The 23,049-nt window shown below is 48.3% G+C and overlaps 1 protein-coding gene and 1 pseudogene across 1 annotated transcript in view; one reads left to right on the top strand and one right to left on the bottom strand.

Annotated features, from left to right (window-relative positions):
- LOC146173514 (phospholipid-transporting ATPase ABCA3-like) overlaps positions 1 to 16,067 on the top strand; it is a 109,870-nt gene extending 93,803 nt beyond the window's left edge. Inside the window, exons 21-22 of the mRNA XM_084585212.1 lie at positions 6,299 to 6,512; positions 15,738 to 16,067. Of these exons, the coding sequence (XP_084441338.1) occupies positions 6,299 to 6,512; positions 15,738 to 16,067 (544 nt within the window). The remainder of the gene's footprint in view (positions 1 to 6,298; positions 6,513 to 15,737) is intronic.
- LOC146173515 (uncharacterized) lies at positions 1,999 to 3,485 on the bottom strand (annotated as a pseudogene).
- Positions 16,068 to 23,049: the final 6,982 nt, after the last annotated feature.

Raw genomic sequence — 23,049 nt, 5'->3', positions numbered from 1 at the left:
TAGATTCTATGTCTCCATCCGAGCCGTATGTGGTCCAAACCGTGATATCATCCGCGTAAATGGTGTGTCCCAAGTGTGGGATACTGCTTAAAGCCTTTGCCAGCGGGATCATGGTAATATTAAAAAGGAATGGCGACAACACTGCGCCTTGCGGTGTGCCAATGTTACCAAGTGTGGAAGAGGGGGTCTGTATATCATCTATATGCAGGGAGGCGGTGCGTCCGTTCAGGAAGGCCCTGATATAGTTATAGGCCTTAGGCCCTAGCTGCAGCTCTTGAATGCCTGCCTTGCAGGATAGCACTGTGCGTGACCTTATCAAATGCTTTGGTGAGGTCAACTGCCAGTATTGCTCTGGTGTGGTGTGGCATATCATTGAGGATAGCATTTGAAATCTGTAGTAGGGCGTCCTGCGCCGATAAATGAGCTCGAAAACCTAGCATGCTATGGGGATACAGTCCATGGGATTCCATGTGTTGCGTAAGACGGGTGAGGATGACATGCTCAAAGAGTTTCCCCAGACATGATGTCAGGGAGATGGGACGGAGATTTTGGGCATTTATGGGCTTGTTTGGTTTAGGAATGAATATTATTTTACCGTGCTTCCATTCATCCGGCAGCTGCCCCGCTTCCCAGCACTCGTTAAAGTATTCAGTGAGCAGGGAAATAGAACGGTCATCTAGGTTTCTGAGCATTACATTGGTGATTTTGTCCTCTCCAGGGGTTGAGTTGCGTAGCTTAAGGAGGGCTGATCTAACTTCGATCTCCATAATGGCGGCATCTAGGGAGGGTTGATCAGGGCCTATGTAGTCTGGATAGGATATTGCTTGGCCCACAGTAGTATAATTTGATTGCAGTTGGGCTAAGAGCGATTGCTGACTATATCGATGTTTATGGATAAGCCTTTTGAGGGTAAGCCGAGTTTCCTTTTTATTTTGTGCGGGGTCTATCATGTGTCGAAGAAGATGCCAGGCCCTGGAGGAGGAGAGATTACCTCGCAACCCATCGCATATTTGGTGCCAGTTATGTTTACTGAGGGCGGCGCTGTGCTCCTCTACTTGCTTTTGAATTTGCGCCAGTTTAAGTTTAAGTTTTCGATTATGCTTATGTTTTTTCCAGCGCGCAAGGATACTCTTCTGTGCTTCGAGAAGGTGCATTAACCTACTATCTGCAATGGGAGTCTCGGGGGTGGTGTCTAAAGTTTGCGTGAAAGCCTGGACATCCTCCTTGAGCCGTGTCATCCATGTGTGGAGGTTAAAGGGGGTCTTTAATGTTCTGGCCTCTCTGTGCTTACGCAGATTATCCCAGCTAGTTTGCCGGACACGGTAGATTTTAGCTTTTTTGGCAAAGTCAAGCTCTATAGTTATTATATAATGGTCACTGCCCAGGGTCTCATTCGAGTTGCTCCATACCAGTGTTGGAAGGTTTCGGCCGAATGTAAGGTCAGGGCTAGTATCGGTGGTGACACTATTGCCGATTCTTGTAGGTGTGCTGAGATCATTATATATAGAGAGGCCCTGCATCTGAAGGGTGTTGTGTAATTCCGCTCCTCTCTTGTTGGTGCGCATGTAGCCCCAGTCTACATGTGCGCATTTAAAGTCGCCTATAATAATGAGGGGGTCCTTTCTTGCCACTGTGGATGCAGCTTTAATGAGAGCAATTAATTCGGCGACCGGCTGTCTCGGAAGGAGGTAACAGTTAAGGATGAATAGGGGATAGGATGTCTGAGTAGACGGGATTAATTCTAAATATGTGTGAGCCACCGGAGAGTGTATTTCGTGACAAGTGTATGGCATTAAGTGTTGAACATACGTGGTAACCCTAGGGTTGGGAGTGATGTCAGAGGGTACCAGAGCGTATCCTGGCAGTGATACATTTGTTCCAGCATCCTGGAACGCTAATATATCGGGGTGTGTGGAGGAAGCAGAGAGTAGTTGCTGCAGGGGGTCTCGTTTGCGGCGAAACCCCCTGCAATTCCATTGCAAAATGCGTAGTCGGGGGTTACTGCCCCCTGTCGACAGGGCCATGCTGGAGGGTAGGAGGGCGAAGGATGGAAGTTGGTGTAGGGTTGTCAGCTGGGGTGTTCGAAGGCATTCCAGCAATCATTTTTGGAATCTGTTGCATAATGGCTGTGGTTACTTGTCTGATAATTGTTTCTGTAAGCCTAGCCATGGCGGTTTCAATGTACGTTTGAGTCTGAGCCAGAATCTTGGCTTCTAGGTTTTGGGCAAAGTCTTTGAATTTGGAGTCAATGTCTGGAACGTCTCCTGGTCTCCGTTTTTTTGGGGAGGGGGTGTGAACGATTCGGGTGTTGGCGATTGAGGGGGTTGGTTGGATGTGGAAGGAATAGAGCTAACGGATGCCCTTAAATGCCTTACCTCTTCCCGCAGGAGTGCTATCTCTTCCTCCCGCCGTGATGTTTGGGGTGTACTGCTGGGTTTGGTCCAGGCTGGCTGGCGATCCTGACGAGGCACTAGGGGTGGAAAGTCCTTTGCCGTGGGCACTGCTGTTTTGGGTTTCGGCGCTGTCCGTCGTCGAGGCTGGGGGGTCCTGGCTTTGCATGAGCCTGTACCGGTAAGGTGGTTCCCACCACAAAGAATGCATTTCGGCGTGCAAGTGTCTTCTTGCCTGTCGTGATTCTCTCCACATCGGGGGCAGAGTCAGCTTCTTGGGAGAGGGCACACATCGTACCTGTGACCAGGTTTCCGGCAGTTTGTACAAGCTTCAGGGCTGCCCTTGTATTTGGTGCATCGATGTACAACACACATGTACTTGATGGTGTGGGGTACCGGACCAGAAGCAAATGTTATTAGAATTGACGACGTTTTTCCCATGCGTCGAGCCGCTATGATATTGGCCTCCGGGTTGCGATACTGCAAGTCCTTTAGTATTTCATCTGGTGCTTCATTCCAGTATGCACGGGAAATAACACCCTTGACTGCCGCTGGAGGTGCCGCGATATACGCGGCTACCGGGAATTTCTTTCCATCTATAGTGATTTCCTGCATGTTCACTAAGGCGAGAGCTGTTGCCTCCGCCACCGTCGCTACCGTGAAGGTATTGTTTGTGGGATGAACTCTGATGTGCAGTTCGCCCATCACTGAGCAGCTCGGAGTTGCATGCAGTGCCTGCAAGAGACTTGGAGCTGGAAGCTTTTCCAGGGAGAGCCCGCCTCTCGGGCGAAATACGACTCGGATCGTGCCTGCCGGCAGCGCGGCAAGTTGTTTACTTTTGTGCACAACCGCGCGCGTCATGCGTAGTAAGTGCGGCGTCTCCTGGAGCGGGGCTCGAGAGGTTCCAGGTGCAGCGTCCGACGGCGCGCCGGCGTTGCTTCCGTTAGGGTTGACGTGAACTGAGGCCGTTGATGGGTTTTTTGAGGCCGCGTTTGAATCTGAGGTTTGAGCTCGATAAGCACGTAGGACAGTTTTCCACTCACCAGGGCGATAGTCTTGTGGGTTGGGTATCTCTGCATCCACTGGTTCCTCCATGGTTGTTGGGGACTGAGGAACGCGGTGCGCCGGACAGGGTCGCCTCGATGAGGCGAGGCCTAGTGCGGCGGCGTGGCTGTCAGAGGCGTTTTCACTGGATGATTCTCGAAGACAGCGGGGCACATCCAAAAGATGGCAGTGGTTAGGGTCCGTGTACCTTCCTGGATCCGTTGACCGTTTTGACGTGTCACAGGAACGATTGGCTGGGCACAAGAGCCAGAAATTGGCTGAGCTGTTGCGAACCGCACCCGCTCCACAGCACACGGACGCTGAAAACCCCTCTTTCGAGCAATCGCTGCAAGAAAAACTTGCCGGCAGTAAGAAAAACTTGCCGGCAGTAAGTGCCATCAAACACGGGCCGAGGTGAAAAGATTAACTTTGCTGGCCACAGTGCTAGATAGACCACTCCGCAATTTCGGTGCCCAGTTTGTTTGTTATTTTTTTTATTTTTTTTTTTTCAGGTATTAAGGTATGAAAGGAGCGACCCTAGTTGGCAGCTCCTGCCCGCGGCATAGGGGTAACGTGAATTCAAATCTCATGGCAGGCTGATTCAAAAGTCAGCCTCTCAAATGAAAAGAGAGAACCGAGTTGGCGCTCTTTCAGGCACTCACCAACACTGCCCTACTGAAAAAACTGTATGAGGCAATAACCTCATATTTTCTCATACAATCTCAATCAATTCACATAATAAATGACATACAAGTCGCATATAAATGCGTAAGGTCTTATAGTATTTTATGATAATGATGTGCACCGTATGAGAGTCTATGCGATTAGATGAGATTTTATCAGGTTATTGTCAGGTAAAACTTTTGGTTTTTCAGTGGGGTTACGTTGAAGGCTCGAGTTGGCTGCCGTAGGAACGCTTCGGTTTCATTAACCACCATAGAACAGGCAGGAAAAGAGGCCCCTAACCTAATAAAAACATGCCGTTTTATAATTTGCGTCATCTGCCTTCCATTCATATTGACACATGGCACCTCATGAGCAAAGCAGCTTTGTTTCGAGGAAGCGCGTACGACCAACGTGCACGCTTCAGAAGCGCTATGAGAAGAGGGTCAAAATATGGGAGGCGCCAGTAACAGACAACGTGATTGTCTCTACCCTAGGAGAGGGCACGGGCATCGAGGCGGCCTAACTCAGCTCATTGCCACCCATGGGGAAAGGAAACAACTTAGGAGAGGCTCTTGCCATTTCCAATGCAATGGAGAAAGTGTGGCGGAAGTGACGTCAAAATTTAGGGTTAGACAAGTCGGGCCATTAGCAACGGCATCGCTGTTGCTATAAAAATTGGGCCACTAGCAGGCCCCAGGTACAGGGGCGTCGCAGAGAAAGAAAATGCGGAGAGTAAAGGAGAAGAAGAGACGGTGCAGTGTCCGGTCGCGGCGCGGCAGCGCCGGCTTCAAAAAAGTGACGCCAGGGCCTCTCCTAAGTTCTTTCCTTCCTCCATGTTGTCACCTAATAAAATTCAATGACCATGATTTCTGACACTGACCACGGCAGTCATAATAAAATTTACATTACTGACCTTTCCAGTATTTCCACGCGCAATGGCCACACCTTGTGCCCCATCCCTGCTTCTGCTCCCGTACTAGCTGGCAAGGTGTGGCCACTACACATTCGTGAGAGGCGTCCGCTTAACCATATTACGTCTAAGCTAGCACGCCTCCAGTTTGCAAATTTCTGTTTAGTGTTTCTCATATCCTGTTAGTGATGGCAAAGTAACAATTACGGATGACTCCATGATGTCTCTTCTTAGGGATGCGCGTAATAACTGCCAGCATCGTGAATACCCGCCTCATAGTGCGTGGCGTGAGAACCCATTATAGGGTGCCCATTGATTGGTAATCTTTAGACAGTCTTGTTTAGGATAGCTCTAACCGCCCACAATAGGCGGCACGCTTACGAGGCAGTGACAAGTGGGTGCCCACAAAGCCATTTGCGCATGCGTAATCAGCGTCCTGCGCGCTCCAACTGGGACAATGGGTGACGGAAAGCGCTACACTACAACTCCCTGTTTTCTTGAGAAGCTGGAAACTAGAATTTCGATATATAATGTCGTCTCTGTTGCCACCATTGTTTTGACGCTGGTACATGTACCAGCGTCTCTGTCATGCATGACAGAGACAAGGTTGACGTCACTGTACATGCTAACGCATTGCCGGAGGCCCCTCTTCCAGCAATGCAAACACGGGGGCCAGTTGGTTGATCATACTGGGGAATACTGCGCTACTTGATAGACAGAGACAAGTGAAAGACGACACACGAATGAGGCGCAGAAATTGCGCCTCATTCGTGTGTCGTCTTTCACTTGTCTCTGTCTATCAAGTAGCGCAGTATTCCCCTCTTCCAGGTCATTATATTATTGTGGCTCATGTCTCCATTCACAGGGCTAGGTAGCAGTGGACAAATATTCAAATTCCTCAGGTCGGCGCTCAAAAGCACCCACAGTAAAACATCTGGGTGTTCAGAGCTCTTGATACACCCTGCATTAAAACAGCGATTGTCTTGGCTGAATGGCTGTGAGAACCCTACTGAAAAAATTGTATGAGGCAATAACCTCATATTTTCTCAATCTCACTGAATTCGCATAAAAAATCACATACAAATCGCATATAATTGCATTAGATCTCATAGTTTCTTGAACATTATCATAAATTATGCGAAATATTTTATGATAAAGGTGTCCACGATTGAGAGAGTCTATGCGATTTGGTGAGATTTTGTGAGGGAATTGTCCGGTAGAACTTTTAGTTTTTCAGTAGGGAACGATTTAGAGAAAAATAAAGCATGTCTCATCCTCTACGACGCAGCATGGAGGAGTGCGAGTTCTCCTGCGACCGTCTCACCATCATGGCGGCGGGAGAGATGAGGTGCCTTGGGACGCTGCAGCACCTGCGCGAGAAGTTCGGCGCAGGCTACCGGCTCGAAGTGGTTTTGAGCCCCGACAATGCCGCGGCTGCCGAGGAGGTCACGCAGGCCGTGCAGCGAGAGTTCCCAGGCGCCATAATCACCGAAAAACGCGAGGTATGCGCAAGAAACGCGACCTCTTTTTCGTAATGCCTATCACATGCGACGAAGCTGGGGAGGCTACAGCATGTCCAGTGTCTCACAGAGAGCGCAAACGGGAACGAGGAACGACAACGATGTGAAGGGCACAGGCACTGACTTGTAGATAAGTCTTTATAACAAAAAAACGGCTCAAACATACAGGGTCTTAAATATTTGGGGGCTGGGATTTAAAAAATTCCTATGCAAAATCTACTGCCCCATTCGAGCTGAAATAACGTTCACAAAGTAGCAAAACATAGTCTACGTTATCTGATAAGTGATTTAACATCGGTACTTGCCTAGATTTCCCGAAATCGAGAAAAACCTGCTCTCGGCGGCGTGCACAATTTTCGCAAAAGAGAGTCGAAAAGCTATTTTGACATGATACGTCATCTTTCGAGCTGTGAGACAAGCTCCATCCCGGCCGTCGGTGCGCTTGCCTCGCTGCCCGACAGATGACGCACCATGTCAAAATAGCTTTTCGACTCTCTTCTGCGAAAATTGTGCAGGCCGCCGAGAGCAGTGTTTTCTCGATTTCGGAAAATCTATGCAGGTACCGATGTTGAATCACTTATCAGATAACGTAGACTATGTTTTGCTATTTTGTGAACGTTATTTCAGCTCGAATAGGGTAGTAGATTTTGCATAGGAACTTTTTAAAATCCCAGCCCCCAAATATTCAAGACCCTGTATATACAGGCAGAACGTGTTAGTAAAATCAATAGAAATGACGATGCAGTCGCAGTGATAAGCGGCGCGCGGATCAGGGACCCCAAACGCCATTAAAAATTGGGAGGACAGTTAAATTCCCTTTTAAGAGTAAGAGCCGACAATGTTCATTGTTCTTGTGTGCCAGCTTCCCTGTGCGGGCCAGGCCCTCCTTCCGGTATATGCGCTTTTCTACTTGTATAGCACTCATCTTTCACTCATCTTTAAATGTGGGCCTGTATTCCCACGCATGCATGTTAGCGTACAGTCGTAGTTAAATTACCAGATCGTATGTCACAAGCTGTTTCACATATAGAGCGGAACTTACGGGACCTCCCCGCTCCTCCGGGCATGCTTTGACATGACATCCCGGGGCAGCGACCGGCAAATGCGCGTCCTTGACGATGGGCTGCAGCGCAGAGAGAGAGAGAGAGAGAACAACTTTTATTTAAAATGCCTGCAGAATCGGTTAGGCTCCCTCCAAGCAGGGAGGACAAGCTTTTACCGTGACGCGGCCACTACGTCAGTCTCGTGCGTTGTGCTCCTTGAGGTCTTGTTACGTCCCTCGCTACTTCCGCGGGTTCGAGAGGGCCGCCGCCCCCTTCTTGGGGGTGCTGCCCCCCCTCTCCTCGGTTTCGCTCGGTCGCTGCCTCTCTAGAGCTGCCGAGACCTGCTGGACGGCCTTGAGTTGTGTCTCTTGATCACAGCTCCTCGTTGCAGCCTCTAGCTGCGGCGGGATCGTCGTCTTCTGCAGCGCAAACAGCCGAGAGTATAAAAGGCAGACCGCAGCATGCCCGCGGCAGTGCGCTCTGCGAAGATTCCGTCTTGTGGGCCTCTCTCGCGGCGGCTCGCTCTAGTAAAGTGTTTTGGTTTTCACCGAGCCCGCAACTAATTCGTTCTCCTCATCTGTACGGCTGCCGCCACTCATCAGCTCTGCGACTTCGATGCCTCATCTAACAAGAAAGCCGTGAGAATTGCGTTTTTGCCAAAGACAGTCGATTAATAGAATATTGTTTTCGCCTCTGTTTAAACCTTGATGTCGCTTAGTATTTTATGCTGTGTTTGCTGTGTAACTGTTGCCCCTACTTATCATATGTTACAATACTTGCTTTGCTATCTTTAGAGTCTTCTTTTATCGCAGTGTTTTGTTCATTGTCCAGTTCCCCTGTTATTTACCGACTCGTTTTTGATCAATTTTGTGTCGTGGCGTTTCTCTTTTTTTTTTCGTTATTATGCAGTGTAATTTGGACTACTAGCTATCAATATCCCATTGTTTGCAAACAAGAAATTGATTTTCTTGGACTAATCCCTGAATCATGCACCGACACAGGTACTTCACGTGTTGGCCGGCCTAAGCTTAACTGTGTTCTCAAACCTCATAGAGGGATGACGGGTAACCGTAAAGGGGATCCCGTATCTCTATTGACTGTGAAGGCGGGGTTTCGTGACATAATATAAAACACCATCCGACGAAGATACAGATCCCCACTTCAACTAAGCATGGGAACGTGCCAGCAGCGCATCTAACTCAAGTAACAAGGGTATTGAGAGGCTGGAATCCAATCTCACCATCCCATCAGGAAGGAGAGGCTTGAGTTGGCAGGTGCCATATCATGCTGCTTTTTAATGTCACATTATTCAACGACCATTCGGTGCATGGCCATGTCACTGCCAACTACCACTGCTAGTTTTATGCCAGCGATGTTTCGCACGACGCTGAATTCAGTTTTCTGGAGCGGGCCTTTCAACGCCGTCGTGTTCAAAATATCCTCCCACAACGGGCTGAAACGTAATGCTCACTTTCGAAGCCCAGCAAACCGCCGTAAACTTGAAAGGTCGAGCGTATTTTTTGTGAGCTCTAATATTATCCACTCCAGTATTTTATTACGAGCTGCGCGAGCAACGAGAAGGCCGTATACTATTTCCCACGCCAGCATATATTAACACCTATCTGCCTTGGTTGTGGAGTTGCAAAAGTGTAGAACTTCCCTGCCTAGCGTCTTTATATGCTTCAGATTGTTCTTCAGATCATTTATTAAAAGAATATTCTGCTGCGAAATCCACTGTGCGATGTCAGTTGGTTGGTTGGTTGGTTCATAGGAAGGGAAAGGCGCAGTATCTGTCACACTTGCTCTGTGGACACCTGAACCGCGCCGTAAGGGAAGGGAGGAAGGTGGGAGTGAAAGTGGATAGAGAGAAAGGGGGGTCGTAGTGGAGGGCTACGGAGTAATTTCGACCACCTGGGGATCTTTAACGTGCGCTGACATCGCACAGCACACGGACGCCACAGGTCAAAAAACCCAACGTGGCTGTGATGTCCAGAGGCCTCCGCTAAGGATCCGGCCCATTTCTCATAATAATAATAATAATAATAATAATAATAATAATAATAATAATAATAATAATAATAATAATAATAATAATAATAATAATAATAATAATAATAATAATAATAATAATAATTGGTTTAGAGGAAAGGAAAGGAGCAGTATCTGTCACACTTGTACTGTAGACACCTGAACCACGCAGTGAGGAAAAGGAGGAAGGTGGGAGTGAAAGCGGAGAGAAAGGGGTACCGTGGTGAGAGCTCCGGAGTAATTTGTTAGCGTTTTTTTAATATAGCCTTGAGGTACAATTTCAGACAATGGCTTGCCTGTAGTAGCTTGGAAAGTTATGGTGAAACCGGAGGAGCAGCGCAATCTAAATAAGACAGCCTTAGAAAGAACACAGAGGGGATGCTATGGACGCAGGAAGTTATGACGAGTGCTGAAGAATTCGCAGTGCAAAATTAGCTCCACAAGAGAATAAAGTGGTGCATACTAAACCTTAAAAGGGCTCATGAAAAGCTATTTTTGAAAACTAGAAAACGCGCACCTGCAATAGCGATCCCATCAATCGTCACCGCAACGCAACGCAGCAGGACCGTGTATCTTTTAGATGGAGGCGAAAAGCAAGGCGTCCGTGTTCTGTGCGATATCAGTGCACGTTAAAGAACCCTAGTTGGTCGAAATTTCCGGAATCCTACACTACGGCGTCTCTGATAGCCTGAGTTTCTTGGGACGTTAAACCCCACAACCCAAAACCAAACCATTTTATTTTCCTTCTTCCTTGAGTCGCAACAACAACGCAAAAATTTTCAGTCTATATACCTTTACTAGCACTGGAGATATATGGACGATGGAAAATGATGCTCCTCTCCCCCCTCACCTCGGCCAACGCTGGCGTACAATAAAAAAGTAAATAAATATCTAGAGGGCATTTTGGACCACTAAAGTGCGATGAGGGGCAGTTCCTGGCCCCACGGGGTTGGGACGGTGGGCCAACGCCGCTCGCGGCCAGCCATTGAATTTTTGTCTGTTGTGAGCCATCATTGCACCCGCCACCGCTTCGGTGGTGGTGGACGACGGCCGTTGTTGCGGCGCGCGTCTTTCTCTCCCTCTTCTTTTTTTCTTTATCTTCTCTTCTGTCCGCACGAGGCGGCGGAGGTGGCTCAGCTGCCCCGCCGAGGTAAGACGCCCGACTACTGTGCCGGAGTACCCGGGTTCGAACCCGACCTCGGCGGCTGCGCTTCGATGGAGGTGAAGCGAAGAGGCGTCCGTGTGCTGTGCGATGTCAGCGCACGTAAAGATCCCCAGGTGGTCGTAATTACTCCGTAGCCCTCCACTATGGCTCCTCTTTCTCTCTTTCCACTTTCACTCCCACCTTCATCCCTTCCCTTACGGCGCGGTTGAGGTGTCCACGGAAAACAAGTGAGACAGTTACCGCGCTTTTCCCTTCCTATAAATCAATCAGGTGGCTCAGCTACAGAGCCAGTAGCAGGCCCGTGCATTTTCTTTTCCTTCTTCCTACAGCCACAACATCAACAACAACGAAAGTCATTATAGAGCGGTGGATCGTAGCCCTCCACTACAGCACCTCTATCTCCCTGTCGTCTTTCACTCTCACCTTCTTCCCTTCCTTTACGGCGTGGTCCCAGGTGGTCGAAATTACTCCGTAGTCCTCCACTACGGCTCCTCTTTCTCTGTTTCCACTTTCACTCCCACCTTCCTCCCTTCCCTTACGGCGCGGTTGAGGTGTCCACAGAAAACAAGTGAGACAGTTACCGCGTCTTTCCCTTCCTATAAATCAATCAATCAATCCGTGGAGAATTGTGACAGATAGTGCGCCTTTTAAATCCTGTAAACCAATTTGAAATACCGCTGAGGCCTGCTGTACTAACGCCTCCTAGACATCGGGGTCTGCTTCTATTTGCTGTGTTGTGCGGCGTCCGAGGAGGCGCCAAATGAAAGGCGCCGCACGGACGCCTGGATCGGACTCCCAGCAGGGCCAGCTTCGTCTATGCATTGGTTGGTTGGTTGCACGACGTTTATTTCCATCGGAAATGGGCGTGCTCTTTCCTGCCCCCGGCACGCGTACCGGGAAAGACGGGAGTCGTGCGCCCGCGGATTAGAGACTGGCAGGTAGCCCTTGGCTTGTTGCTTCCTCTTCCGGCCAGATGGACGGTGCGGTGCTGGATCGCAGGGTCCGCGCTTCGCAGCAGGGTATCCCAGGCTTCTCTACTTGTAATATTTTGTCCTATCCCTGTAGATTATAATAAATTGGTTCACAGGAAGGGAAAGGCGCAGTAACTGTCACACTTGCTCTGTGGACACCCGAACCGCGCCGTAAGGGAAGGGAGGAAGGTGGGAATGAAAGTGGAAAGAGAGAAAGAGGAGCCGTAGTGGAGGGCTACGGAGTAATTTCGACCACCTGGGGATTTTTAACGTGCGCTGACATCGCACAGCACACGACGCCTCTTCGTTTCGCCTCCATCGAAACGCAGCCGCCGAGGTCGGGTTCGAACCCGGGAACTCCGGCACAGTAGTCGGGCGTCTTACCACTGCACCACCCCGGCGGGGCCTGTAGATTATGGGCACTCCCAAATTATGTGGTCGAGGGTCCCTCTCGCCCCACAGTGTGTGCACAGATCATTGTCGCTAAGGTCTGGTAGTGCATGAAACGCCCAGACAGGGTTCATGAATTCATTAGTTTGTAGCCGCCTCCACGCGACAGCTTCTCTATTATTTAGTCTAACATCTGGCTGGGCAGGGGTACCAGTCTACGTCCCAGTTTATAATGGTCGATGAATTGCCTGGTGACGTCACGACCAGTCGTCACGGTACATCGCGCGCCCCTTGTCGAACACAACTAGCATTTCATTGAACGCATCAAAGTTCACGGGCGATCTATAATTCGTTTGCAGGAAATTAAAGGCGCAGTATCTCTCACCCGCGAAATTCCGCTATCCTCACGGTAGACAAGGGGATGGATGGATGGAAACAACTTTATTTAAAACAAAAGTGTTCCAGGGTGGTCCCCTACTAGTCCAGGAGTCCACGGTCTTTTGCTTCACATAGAGCCCGATCTACCGACCATTTCTGACCGGCGGGTTGAGCCGTCCGCAAAGCAGCCTCCCAGGAAGAAGAGGTGGGATGGTGGATGGGGGACACTGCCTGGGGGAAAGGACATTCCCACAGGTAGTTGAAAAGTGAGGATTTGGGCTCGCCACAGGTGTCGCAGTGAGGGGGCAAGCCAGGGTGAAGGCATGAGAGACGGTAGGGGGAAATGAAACAATCCGTCTGCAATTGTCACCATGTAGCACTGGATAAGGGTGACAAGGTGCTGTGGGGTGGTGGCAGTGTCATGCGGTTGTGTTTGTAGAATGTGGTGATTTGGTGGTATGTAGAAAGGACCGATGCGGCCTCCTGCGCGAAGTTGGGTGCCTGATCATCCAGGGCTCGGGTAGAGAGTTCTCGAGCCAGCGCATGAACGCGCTCATTACCGGGGATCGAGGCATGCCCTGGGATCCACGTTAGATTAACAGTTCGGTCGAGATAGGTGGCGGTGGCAAGAATATGATGCGCGGCCGGTGTCGCCACGCCGTTTAGGTAGTGGCGGTATGCCGCCTGAGAATCTCTACAAATTTCGGTAATGTCATTGTCAATGGCTGAATTGGCAAGCGCGAGTGCGATGGCGGCTCCTTCCGCTTCTGCAGGCGAATTAGTTCGGATAGTGGCTGCGGCCCCCACTCTGCCATCTTCGTAGGCAGCGACTGCAGTGAAAAATCCTACTTTAAAATTCCCTGCCGCGTCGACATAGAGGATATCAGAGCGGTTGCGGTATCTTTTGGTGTAATAGCTGGCTCTGACTTTCCGCCTTCCCTGATAAAGGCAAGCGCCTATGTTACGTGGTAGGGGCTTCTGGTATATGTGATCCTGCGTGCCCGGAGAGATCATGAAAGGTGTAGCACTTGCTGGGGTCGCGATGGGTGGTTTGAGACGGAGTTGTCGCAGTAGGCATTCTCCTGTTTCCGTGCGACTCAGGCGGACTAATTGGTTGGTTCGTTGAGCTTCTATTAATTCGTTCACGGTATTGTGAGTACCAGTGGCCAGCAGACGTTCTGTGTTGACCGTCCGTGGAAGACGTAGGGCGGAGGCTACGGCCATGCGTATTAGGATGTCCGCCTGCTCTGTTTGGCGCTGAGTGAGTATATGATATGGGAGGAGGTATGTGATTCGGCTAATAATTAATGCATTGGTCATATGGAGGGTTTCGCGTTCCCACAGCCCATGGTTGCTCGCAGCCACATGCCTGATTAGTCCAGCAACCTGCTTGGTCTGTCTTTGCAAGGGTTGAAGGGTGGCGGTTGCATCAAGTGCGTTGTTAATGAAAAGGCCGAGAATCTTCATCTGAGACACAATGGGCACTGGGTTTCCGTACATGTGAAGTTCAATGGGGGGGATCTCCGGGTATGGGTTTAAGCTGCAATAGTTCCGATTTAGTTGGGGAGCATCGGAGGCCTGTGTTGACAAGGGGAATTAGGATCAACGTTTCACGATCCGAGGCGTGGTGCAGTTGGTAAGAGCCCGGCTGGGGATGCAATGGATGGAGGTTTGACTCGCGCCGGAGACAATGTTTATTTATTTATTTATTTTTAGCTATCTCTCTCGAAAGCGTGACATCCTCTGCCGACAGCTCCTGCTGACAATGATGAGGCATTAAAGGCTTTTGCCTTAACAAGTAACCATGGTGCCATGTCCTGCCCGCGTACCGTCGGAGCGTCCCATGAACGGGCGCGCCCAGCATGCCCATGTGATGTCCCTTGGGAAGTTTGCGCGCGGTGCACGCAGGGATGTGTCGCCCCAATTGGCCGCGAGTGGTCACCAGGAGCATTTTTTTTAATTATTTGTAAACTATTTGCTCCATTCGAAGCGTTCACATTTAACTCGAATAGTATTTCAGGGACCCTTTAAGATGGAAAGCTTCCGCCGATTCATTCGCTAAGCAGGTAGGCTTGGCTCTACTAATTTTATTTAACCGGTCTTAGAAGTAGGTCCATAAAGTATGAAAGCTTCTAGGCGGAAACTGAGCTGCTTAGCTCCCGAAAACTCCTCTCTGTGATGGATAAAAGGCCTTTTCCTGAGCCCTGCCCAAGATGGGGTTCCGTGGATGCACTAGGCGAGGGAGATGCGCCAGCAGCTGTCACGTGGTAGCTTTCATTACGGCCGGTAGATTAGGCCGGACAGAGTGCACATTGGTGCAGATATTTCAGCCTATAGCGTTTCTCTAGAAGGCTCACTTTACAACTGACACTCATCCTTCAAGCCAATATCTATGAGATGTTAGATATTTAGTGCCTCGCCGGGGTGGTGCAGTGGTAAGACGCCCGACTACTGTCCGGAATACCCGGGTTCGAACCCGACCTCGATGGCTGTGTTTCGATGGAGGCGAAACGAAGAGGCGTCCGTGTGCTGTGCGATGTCAGCGCACGTTAAAGATCCCCAGGTGGTCGAAATGTCCGGAGTCCTCCACTACGGCGTCCCTCATAGCCTCAGTCGGTTTTGGACGTTAAACCCCACAAACCAAACCAAGATAATTAGTCTGCCACTCAATAAACTAGACTAGCTAGGTAGATAGTCTGGATAATGTCATCCACTCTGAATTGGTCAGACCGTGTGAGCGGGTGACATAGTCCACTCTGTCAGCATGTGGCGCGCTTCATCTTCACTCTGCCCACCTACCAACCATCGCCTCTCGCATCCCCTTTGTTTTCCCACTTTTCCTCTTATCACCTCCGAAAGTGGGCAGGTGTACTTCCCTTTACCCCATTTGCCGCTTTAAAACTTCCAAAAAGCCAGTTCTATAATACCGACGAACTGAAAAAGCGCTGCTGATGAGTCTGAAACCCTCAGTTAGGCTTACGGGTTATGACACTGATTTTTAAATGTTTGTTTACACCGAATTCTGACACGTTTTAGCAAATACCTGTCCCAGTTTTTGCGGTTTTTCAAGTCAGACTAGCATAGCCTAAATTTGGTGCAAAAATAATACCGCTGAAATAATGAGTCTTTATCTGTTTAAGGTGAAACTGTATGTGTATGTTTTGGTGGCGCCTTCAATCGATCGCAGCGCCATCTAGGTGGACAGGCTCACAATCGCGACTGCTATCTGCAGAATATGCAGGGCTTCAATTTGACCGAGCGCATGCCCTGGAGCGAGCTGTTCCGCAGACTGTGCCGCTTGGAGGAGGAATGCACGCTGCAGCACTCCATGGTGGGCGAGAACACGCTGGAGCAAATTTTCCTCCAGTTCGCTAAGCCGGAGGGCAAACCTGCTAAGCCGGAGGGCAAACCCGCTGAGCCGGAGGGCAAACCCGTTGAGCCGGAGGGCAAACCCGAAGACACTACCGGCAACGATGACCCCGAAGAGTCGGTTCCTGTCGTGGCCTCTCGACCGGAAGCGGTGGTTGCGCGTGAACCAGCCGACCCCGCCATCGCTTCCTGATAGACGATTTCTCGTGCGAGCTCCGCTGTTGATTATTTCGAACGCTTCCTCGCGCATCGTAGACTGGCTTCAGCAACTTCGGTGGCACGCACTGAGCTCTGAATAAATGAATATCTAAACACGAACGCTTTATCATCGCAAAATATCATTTTTTCAGTCACATATTACGGCCTTTAGGGAAAACTTCGAACACCAGCGAACTGGGCACCACCTCGGTGGTGCAGTGGTCGGTTAGGGTTAGGGTTAGGTTGCTCGACCACTGTGCCCAATGAGGCGAGATTGAATCCCAGCTGCGGTGGCTGCGTTTCGATGGAGGCGAAAAGCAAGGCACCCGTGTGCTGTGCGATGTTAGTGCATGTTAAAGAACCCCAGGCGGTTGAAAATTTGGGAGCCTTCCATACGGCGTCTGTCATAGCCTGATTGGTTTTGGGACGCTGAACCCTATACAAACAAAACCCAAACCAGCGAGCTGCGTCTCCATGACCATCAGCTGAGCCTCATGCTGTGTCAAACCTTCGAGTCAAGCCATTGCGACACAAGTGTAATATAAGTGTATATATTTACGTTGTGTGCAAAGCAGCACGAGTGTTGTATCTTTGGATAACTTATTTCAAGTATAAATGAGCTTTGCTAATTGCCCGTCGTAATTATTTAATTTTAACTTAATGCTAAAACATCATCTTATATCATAAAATACCTTATGTCCAATATATATGCACTGGATAAATTGCAGGTCTTAATTACCACGTAAATATTAAGTGTGAATAAAAATTAAACTTAACGCTACAGCAGCATGTCAAATAACTTCAGATTGCTCTTTTCGAGTACGACTCACGCTGAACTAATTATAGGTTTCGGATATTTGATTGTATTAGTTGATTAAAAATTGAAATTTACACCCAATTATCAAGTCATATATTATTGGATATCGTGTAGCGAGTACGATTGCACTAAGCTAATTCAGTTTTTCAATAATTACATTTATTCTTATTTGTGAATAAATATTAAACATAACGCTACAATGGCAAGCTTAGAATGGCAATAGTGGTAAAATAGGGAAAGAAAAGGGGGCATGGGGATGTTGCAAATAGTTTTTTTTTTAATTAAAAAGTCTGCTCCCCTGCCCATGTGCAAAACATTACCTAAAATCATTCGCCGATACATGCACGCTAATTCCCAAAAGGCGAATTTCCAAGGCCTATTCATGTGGTGCTTTAATACTGCAGGCAGCAAGTTTACAGAAATACACTGCACTACCAGTGTAATATAGGCTTGTCAAGTTTCCTACACATTGCCTTGTCAGATGGAAGGAAGGATGCACTAGGTGCGATCCTCCTGTGAGGGTACAGACCTCAACCTGCGACCATCATCATCCTACGGCTACCCCAGGCAAGGCCTCCCGCACCATAAGGTTTGGGGGGTTTTTTGTTTCGGGGAGCGGGCTTTTCCCAGCCAAGGGGCTCATGCAATCCGGCCTGTTCCCACCGGGGCGGGGTCGCAGTGCATATGCACCACGTCCGCACCACCCCGGTGGGTCGAAGCCTGACGCGAGCAAGTCTTCTAATATCTCACTTCGAGTTTTCCCTTTTCTTCTTTGAAGATCACCATGGGGTGTCCCCATTCTTCAAAAAACTTCTTTCTCCCTAAGTGGCGTCTCTCTCTCTCTAGGTGGAACCATAGTTCTTTTCTGATTTTGGCCTTCACTTCATGTAGGCTCGGAGTCTTGTTCGAGTAGGCCGCTTTGCAGCGGGCCAACCACCTGATAGTTGACCTCTGCCAGTGTCAAGACAAACTGTTTGCGCCCTTCCTTTGGAAGCGGGTTGAAGTAGCGCACGGTGGGGTATGGGATCCCGGGGAGGCCGAACATATCTCAGACGCTCTAGGAGTGCTGCGGGAATTAGGCAGTCAAGAAAGATGTGCTCCGCTGTCTCTCGGGCCAAGCAGAAGGGACACAGGTCAATCATTCCTGACGTCGCAGGGACGAAGGCACGCCTTCTGATAGGTAAGATGCCTCTTGCTAACCTCCACATCAGGGAGGCTCGGCGTGCATCGAGGAAGTGGGCTGTAATGTACTGCCAACTGGGTCTTTCTGCACATAGCATGTATCTTGATAGGCGGGCAGGGAGCGGAGGGGTGATCACATTGATAATATCTTTCAGGTGCATGGTTCGTGGGTCAACGTCAGACGAGTTTTCTTTCAGGTACTCTAAGTCTGTGGCTGCGGCTCGGTAAAATGATAGGGGCGACCCTGCATGCGGGGTGTTGTGGTGTAGGGCCTTCTCAGTGAATGTTCGCAGCCGTATCGACAGATAGTACGAAGCCATAGTTTTTGTTAGCGGCATGTCGCATTCGACGGCTCTGAATGTCCATTTGATGTGCAGAGCCCTTGCGAGAATATCCAGATCGGGCAGCCCCAGGCCACCTTTGAATCTGGCAGGCAGACAATGGCTCGTTTTACCTTATCGGGGGCTCCCTGCCACAAAAAGCGGTATATGTGTTTCTGGAGCTGTTTTTTTTTTTTTTTTTTTTTTTTTTTGTCTGGGGGAATGTCAAGAATGCTGGCCACAAAGCTGAGGGTAGAAATCAGCATTGTCTTGATGATGGTGGCCTGCGCAGTCAGGGGACATTTTAGAGCACCAAGGTTGTGGGTTTTGATGCTTAGTTGCTCTTCAGCCCTATTCCAATTTCTAGGCGCTGGCCCAGCCGAATCGAAGAAATATCCGAGGATTCGTGTCTCGCGAGTAACAGAGATCGATTGGATAGTGGTAGGGGAGGGGGTCGCGTTCAAGGCCATAACAGTGGATTTTCCTACACATTTAAGCACATTTCATGCACATATGGCAGTTTTAACTGGCTCACAACACTTGGCCAACCTCATTGGCAGCCAACCACGCTCCTTTAATTGAGCCATGTATGAATGCTAAGCATTGGGTACCAGTTTCCTACCATTTGGCAATTGCTTGGCTGACCATGAATACCGAGGCTGCCGAGCTCTCCACAGTCGTTTACCAATGGTCAGCAGTCCGCCAATTGCAGTTAGGTAGTCAACGGCTTAAATGATCCGCGTGAGCCATTATTGAAGAACGTTGCTTTTTAACGGCTTCAGAGGATGTCGCATCGGGAATACATCAGAGCAGACACAGGCGGATACTCTTGAATGGCACTACTATTCAACCTGTACAGCAACGAAGACGAGAAACATGCAGAGCCTCTATGTAGCCTCCAAAAAAGGGGAGGAACTCAAGCCAAATACAGCAAGCAACATGGCAAAAACGCTAGCGTTCCACTGAATGTTAAACTGCGGTGCACGCACAGACAGTGATGCTCGATGCAACGAGGGTAAGAGCACAGTCCGCTTATTAAACGAATCGTCAATACACACCGTGGCATGCGGCAACACGACCTCCATTGCCTCATCCATGTTTTTGTCTTTAATCGACGAATCTACTCCCTACTATATCTCTAACTCTCGAGTAGACGAGAGTAAAATGAACTGCCTTATACGTCAAGCGTACAAGACGACCCTTAACCTTAAGGCTACGTCTGGGAAGGGTGCAACAGAACGAGAGCGGAATAAAAAAGGGGGAGGGGTAGGTATGTTGATACACCAAGGAACAAATTGGCAAAGAATAAATCATCTTGTTAAGAACATATCTGGGTATCAGGAACAATTGCCGGCAAAAAGACATTGCTAGGGGTAGTTTATTTAGGAACAGGACACCAATGCAGGCAGAAAAACAAGGATCTCGTTGAATGTTTGAGTGACGATATAAGCCACATTGGAGACGGGGCCGATATTATTCTACTGGGGGACATGAACGGCTACATCGACGATCTGGATGGATACACGGATTGTAACAGCAAGCTAATGCTAGATTTCTGTGAGCGACACGATCTAGTTATAGAAAATAGAGAAACAAAATGTGAAGGCCAAATCAGGTGGGAATTCCGCAACAGGCAGACGGCCATTGACTATTGTCGAATGTCGCAGGAAATTTATATCAAGGTCACAAAAAGGGAAATAGACGAAGAAGGGGAGTGTAGTCTGGGAAGTAATCATAAACGTATTAGTCTGCAGATGGGGCCCTTGATGAAAAGAGAAATGGAACTTAGACAAAAAGTAAACGCAAATTTGAAGGATGGTCACAAAGCGCAGATAGCAGCAGACATATAGAAAGCAATAGAGAAAAGCCCCATGGAAGACAGAGGTTATGAACAGGTAGAACTACTCGTAAGGCGAAAAATTAAAGAGGTTAAAGTAGCAAACCGCTGGAATGGAAAGAGGAAGCGCTGGTGGAATAAGGAAATCAGGGAACCCATTGAACAACGACTGGCAGCTTCAAGGGAACACCGAGAGTCAAGGAAAGCACAGGTATCTCAGGAGGAAATAGACCAAATATGGGAATCGTATCGACAAAAGAAACTTGATATACACGCCTTCGTCCGAGGTAAAATAAAGCACTCCACCGATCACTGGATGGCTGAAATACACGATGCCACTAGAGGCGGACCAAGAAAATTCTGGAACCATATAAGCTGGGTGGGTAAAAAGAATCAAAGAAAGCAGGACCGGATTCAAGATAACGAGGGAAATTGTTTAAAGGAAGACAACGCAGTGAAATACATAACATCAGTTATAGCCGAGTCATTCAAGAGCGACGATAGGGTAATCTCCGCAAATCAGGAAGCAAAACAAGGTAGCAGAATACAAAGCAGCTTAGAACTGACCAATCTAAACTAGAAAAAAGGCAGAAAAAATATTCCTAAAAGCACATCTACAGAAATAGATGAAATTCCGACGAAGCTGATTAATTACCTTGGTCCAAGAAGTAAGAAAACGTTGTTAAAATCTTTGGAAACCGTCATAACGAATAAGCAAATTCCGGGCAGCTGGCGGCAGAGTAAAATGAATTTGATTTATAAAGGGAAAGGAGAAAGGATGCACATAAAATCCTACAGGCCGGTTACCATAACATCTGTTATATATAGGTTGGCCATGCAGGCGGTGAAATTAAAGATGCACGCATTGGTAGAAAGTAACAAGATACTCAGTGAACTTCAGACTAGCTTTAGAAATGGTAGACGCTTAGATGATAGCCTGTTTGTGCTTACCCAATGCATCAAAATATCTAGAGTGGAGAATAGACCTTAATATTTGGCTTTCTTGGACATAAACGGGGCGTACGACAACGTAACCAGGGAACTCATGTGGAACATATTAAAAGAAGAAGGTATCGGTTATGCGATAGTAGAGTTTCTACAGGAAATATACCGGATAACAAAGTAGAAATTACATGGGAAGGGATAAGAAGTACGGAAGATGTCAAAGTATGCAAAGGATTAAGACAAGGCTGTCCTCTATCACCGATGCTGTTCATGCTTTATATGATAAACCTGGAACGGAGGATACAAAACAGTAACCTAGGTTTTAACCTGTCATATAGATTAGGCAGAAAAGTGGTAGAGGAGCGCCTCCCCGGTTTAATGTAAGCAGACGATATTGTGCTGCTAGCTGAGAGTCTGGAAGAATTGCAAACTCTAGTTAATTATTGCGGAGACGAAGGGGACGCTCTAGGCTTCAGTTTTAGCGCAGTTAAGTCGGGTATGATGATTTTCAACGGCTCAATTGATCAGGGTCTTAAAATACAGGGCCATGAAATACCCAGAGTAGCAGAATATAAATATCTGGGGGTATGGGTAAACGAAGGATTGGCATACATTGAAAAGCATGAGCAATCACTTAGGGCAAAAGGGCGAATAAATACCGGGATAATAAAGCATAGGGCATTGTGGAGATACAACAGGCATGAGGTTTTGAGGGGTATTTGGAAAGGAATTATGTTGCCCGGGCTTACTTTCGGAAATGCGGTTTTGTGCCTAAAAGCAGAAATACAATCGATATTAGAAATAAATCACAGATCCGTCGGACGATTAGCACTGGGTGACCGCAGCAAACCCACTAATGAGGCGGTACAGGGAAATATGGGCTGGGCATCTTTTGAAGTACGGGAAGCTCAGAGTAAAATATTATATGAGGAACGCCTGAGAAAACTTGACAGTAACAGATGGGCAACTAAAGTATTTAAATACCTATACCTAAAAAGCGTTGACTCACAATGGTGGAAAAGAACTAGGAAACTGACCAGTAAGTATGCTGGTCACAAGGACGAAGAAATAACGAGCGTTAAGCAACAGGTGAAAAAACACACAAGGTAAAAATTGGATAATTTCTATGGAAAAGAATTAGAGGGTGGAGCTATACCGAAAGTGGAAAAGGCAGATCAGGAAAGAAGCTTTCTTTTATAACACTAGTGCCCTACGTTTGAAGCTAGATCAGGGTGCCTTAGAACACGCAGCTACAAAAAGAAACTTAACCATGAAGATGACACATGTGCAGTATGTAGTAAATCTACAAAAATACTTAACCATCTCATACTCGAAAGTGATGGCATCCATCCGGAAGTCCATGCAGGCGCAGTCACTCTTCCTGAGGCCCTGGGGTTTCGAGATACCAGTGGCCGGGTGAAGGAACCTGCGGTGGAAGCTAGCAAAAAACAGTTGGAAGCTTGGTGGCTTAAACGCAGAAAAGTAACAATGTTATTAGTGTAGAAACAAAAATTCAGTAAACAGAATGATGGTATAGTTACTGATCTAAAACAATAAATAAGATATAGGGGCGGAAAATGAGCATGATAGCCACTGCTACCACCCCGTTTCAAAGGGCACGCTCATTCCATCCATTCATCCATCCATCATAATGTCTTGGAGCACCGGACAACCACAAAGCGCGTCGAGACACAAGAGGCCTGGCCACGTGACTTTCATATCCAAGGGAAAAGAAAAAAACATCTTACTTCGTCCCAGAAGACGTGCGCCGCGTTGCATTCCATAAACACGTGTTGTGCGGTCTCCCAGGCGTTCTAAATGACCGGCAGTTGGTGAAAATTGAGTCTAACATCCTAAAAAAAAAAAAAAATTCACG

Source organism: Amblyomma maculatum, chromosome 11 (genome assembly GCF_055883805.1).
Source record: "Amblyomma maculatum isolate TAMU_Amacu chromosome 11, ASM5588380v1, whole genome shotgun sequence".
Lineage (NCBI taxonomy): Eukaryota > Metazoa > Arthropoda > Arachnida > Ixodida > Ixodidae > Amblyomma > Amblyomma maculatum.
This window is presented reverse-complemented; position numbering and strand designations above follow the sequence as displayed.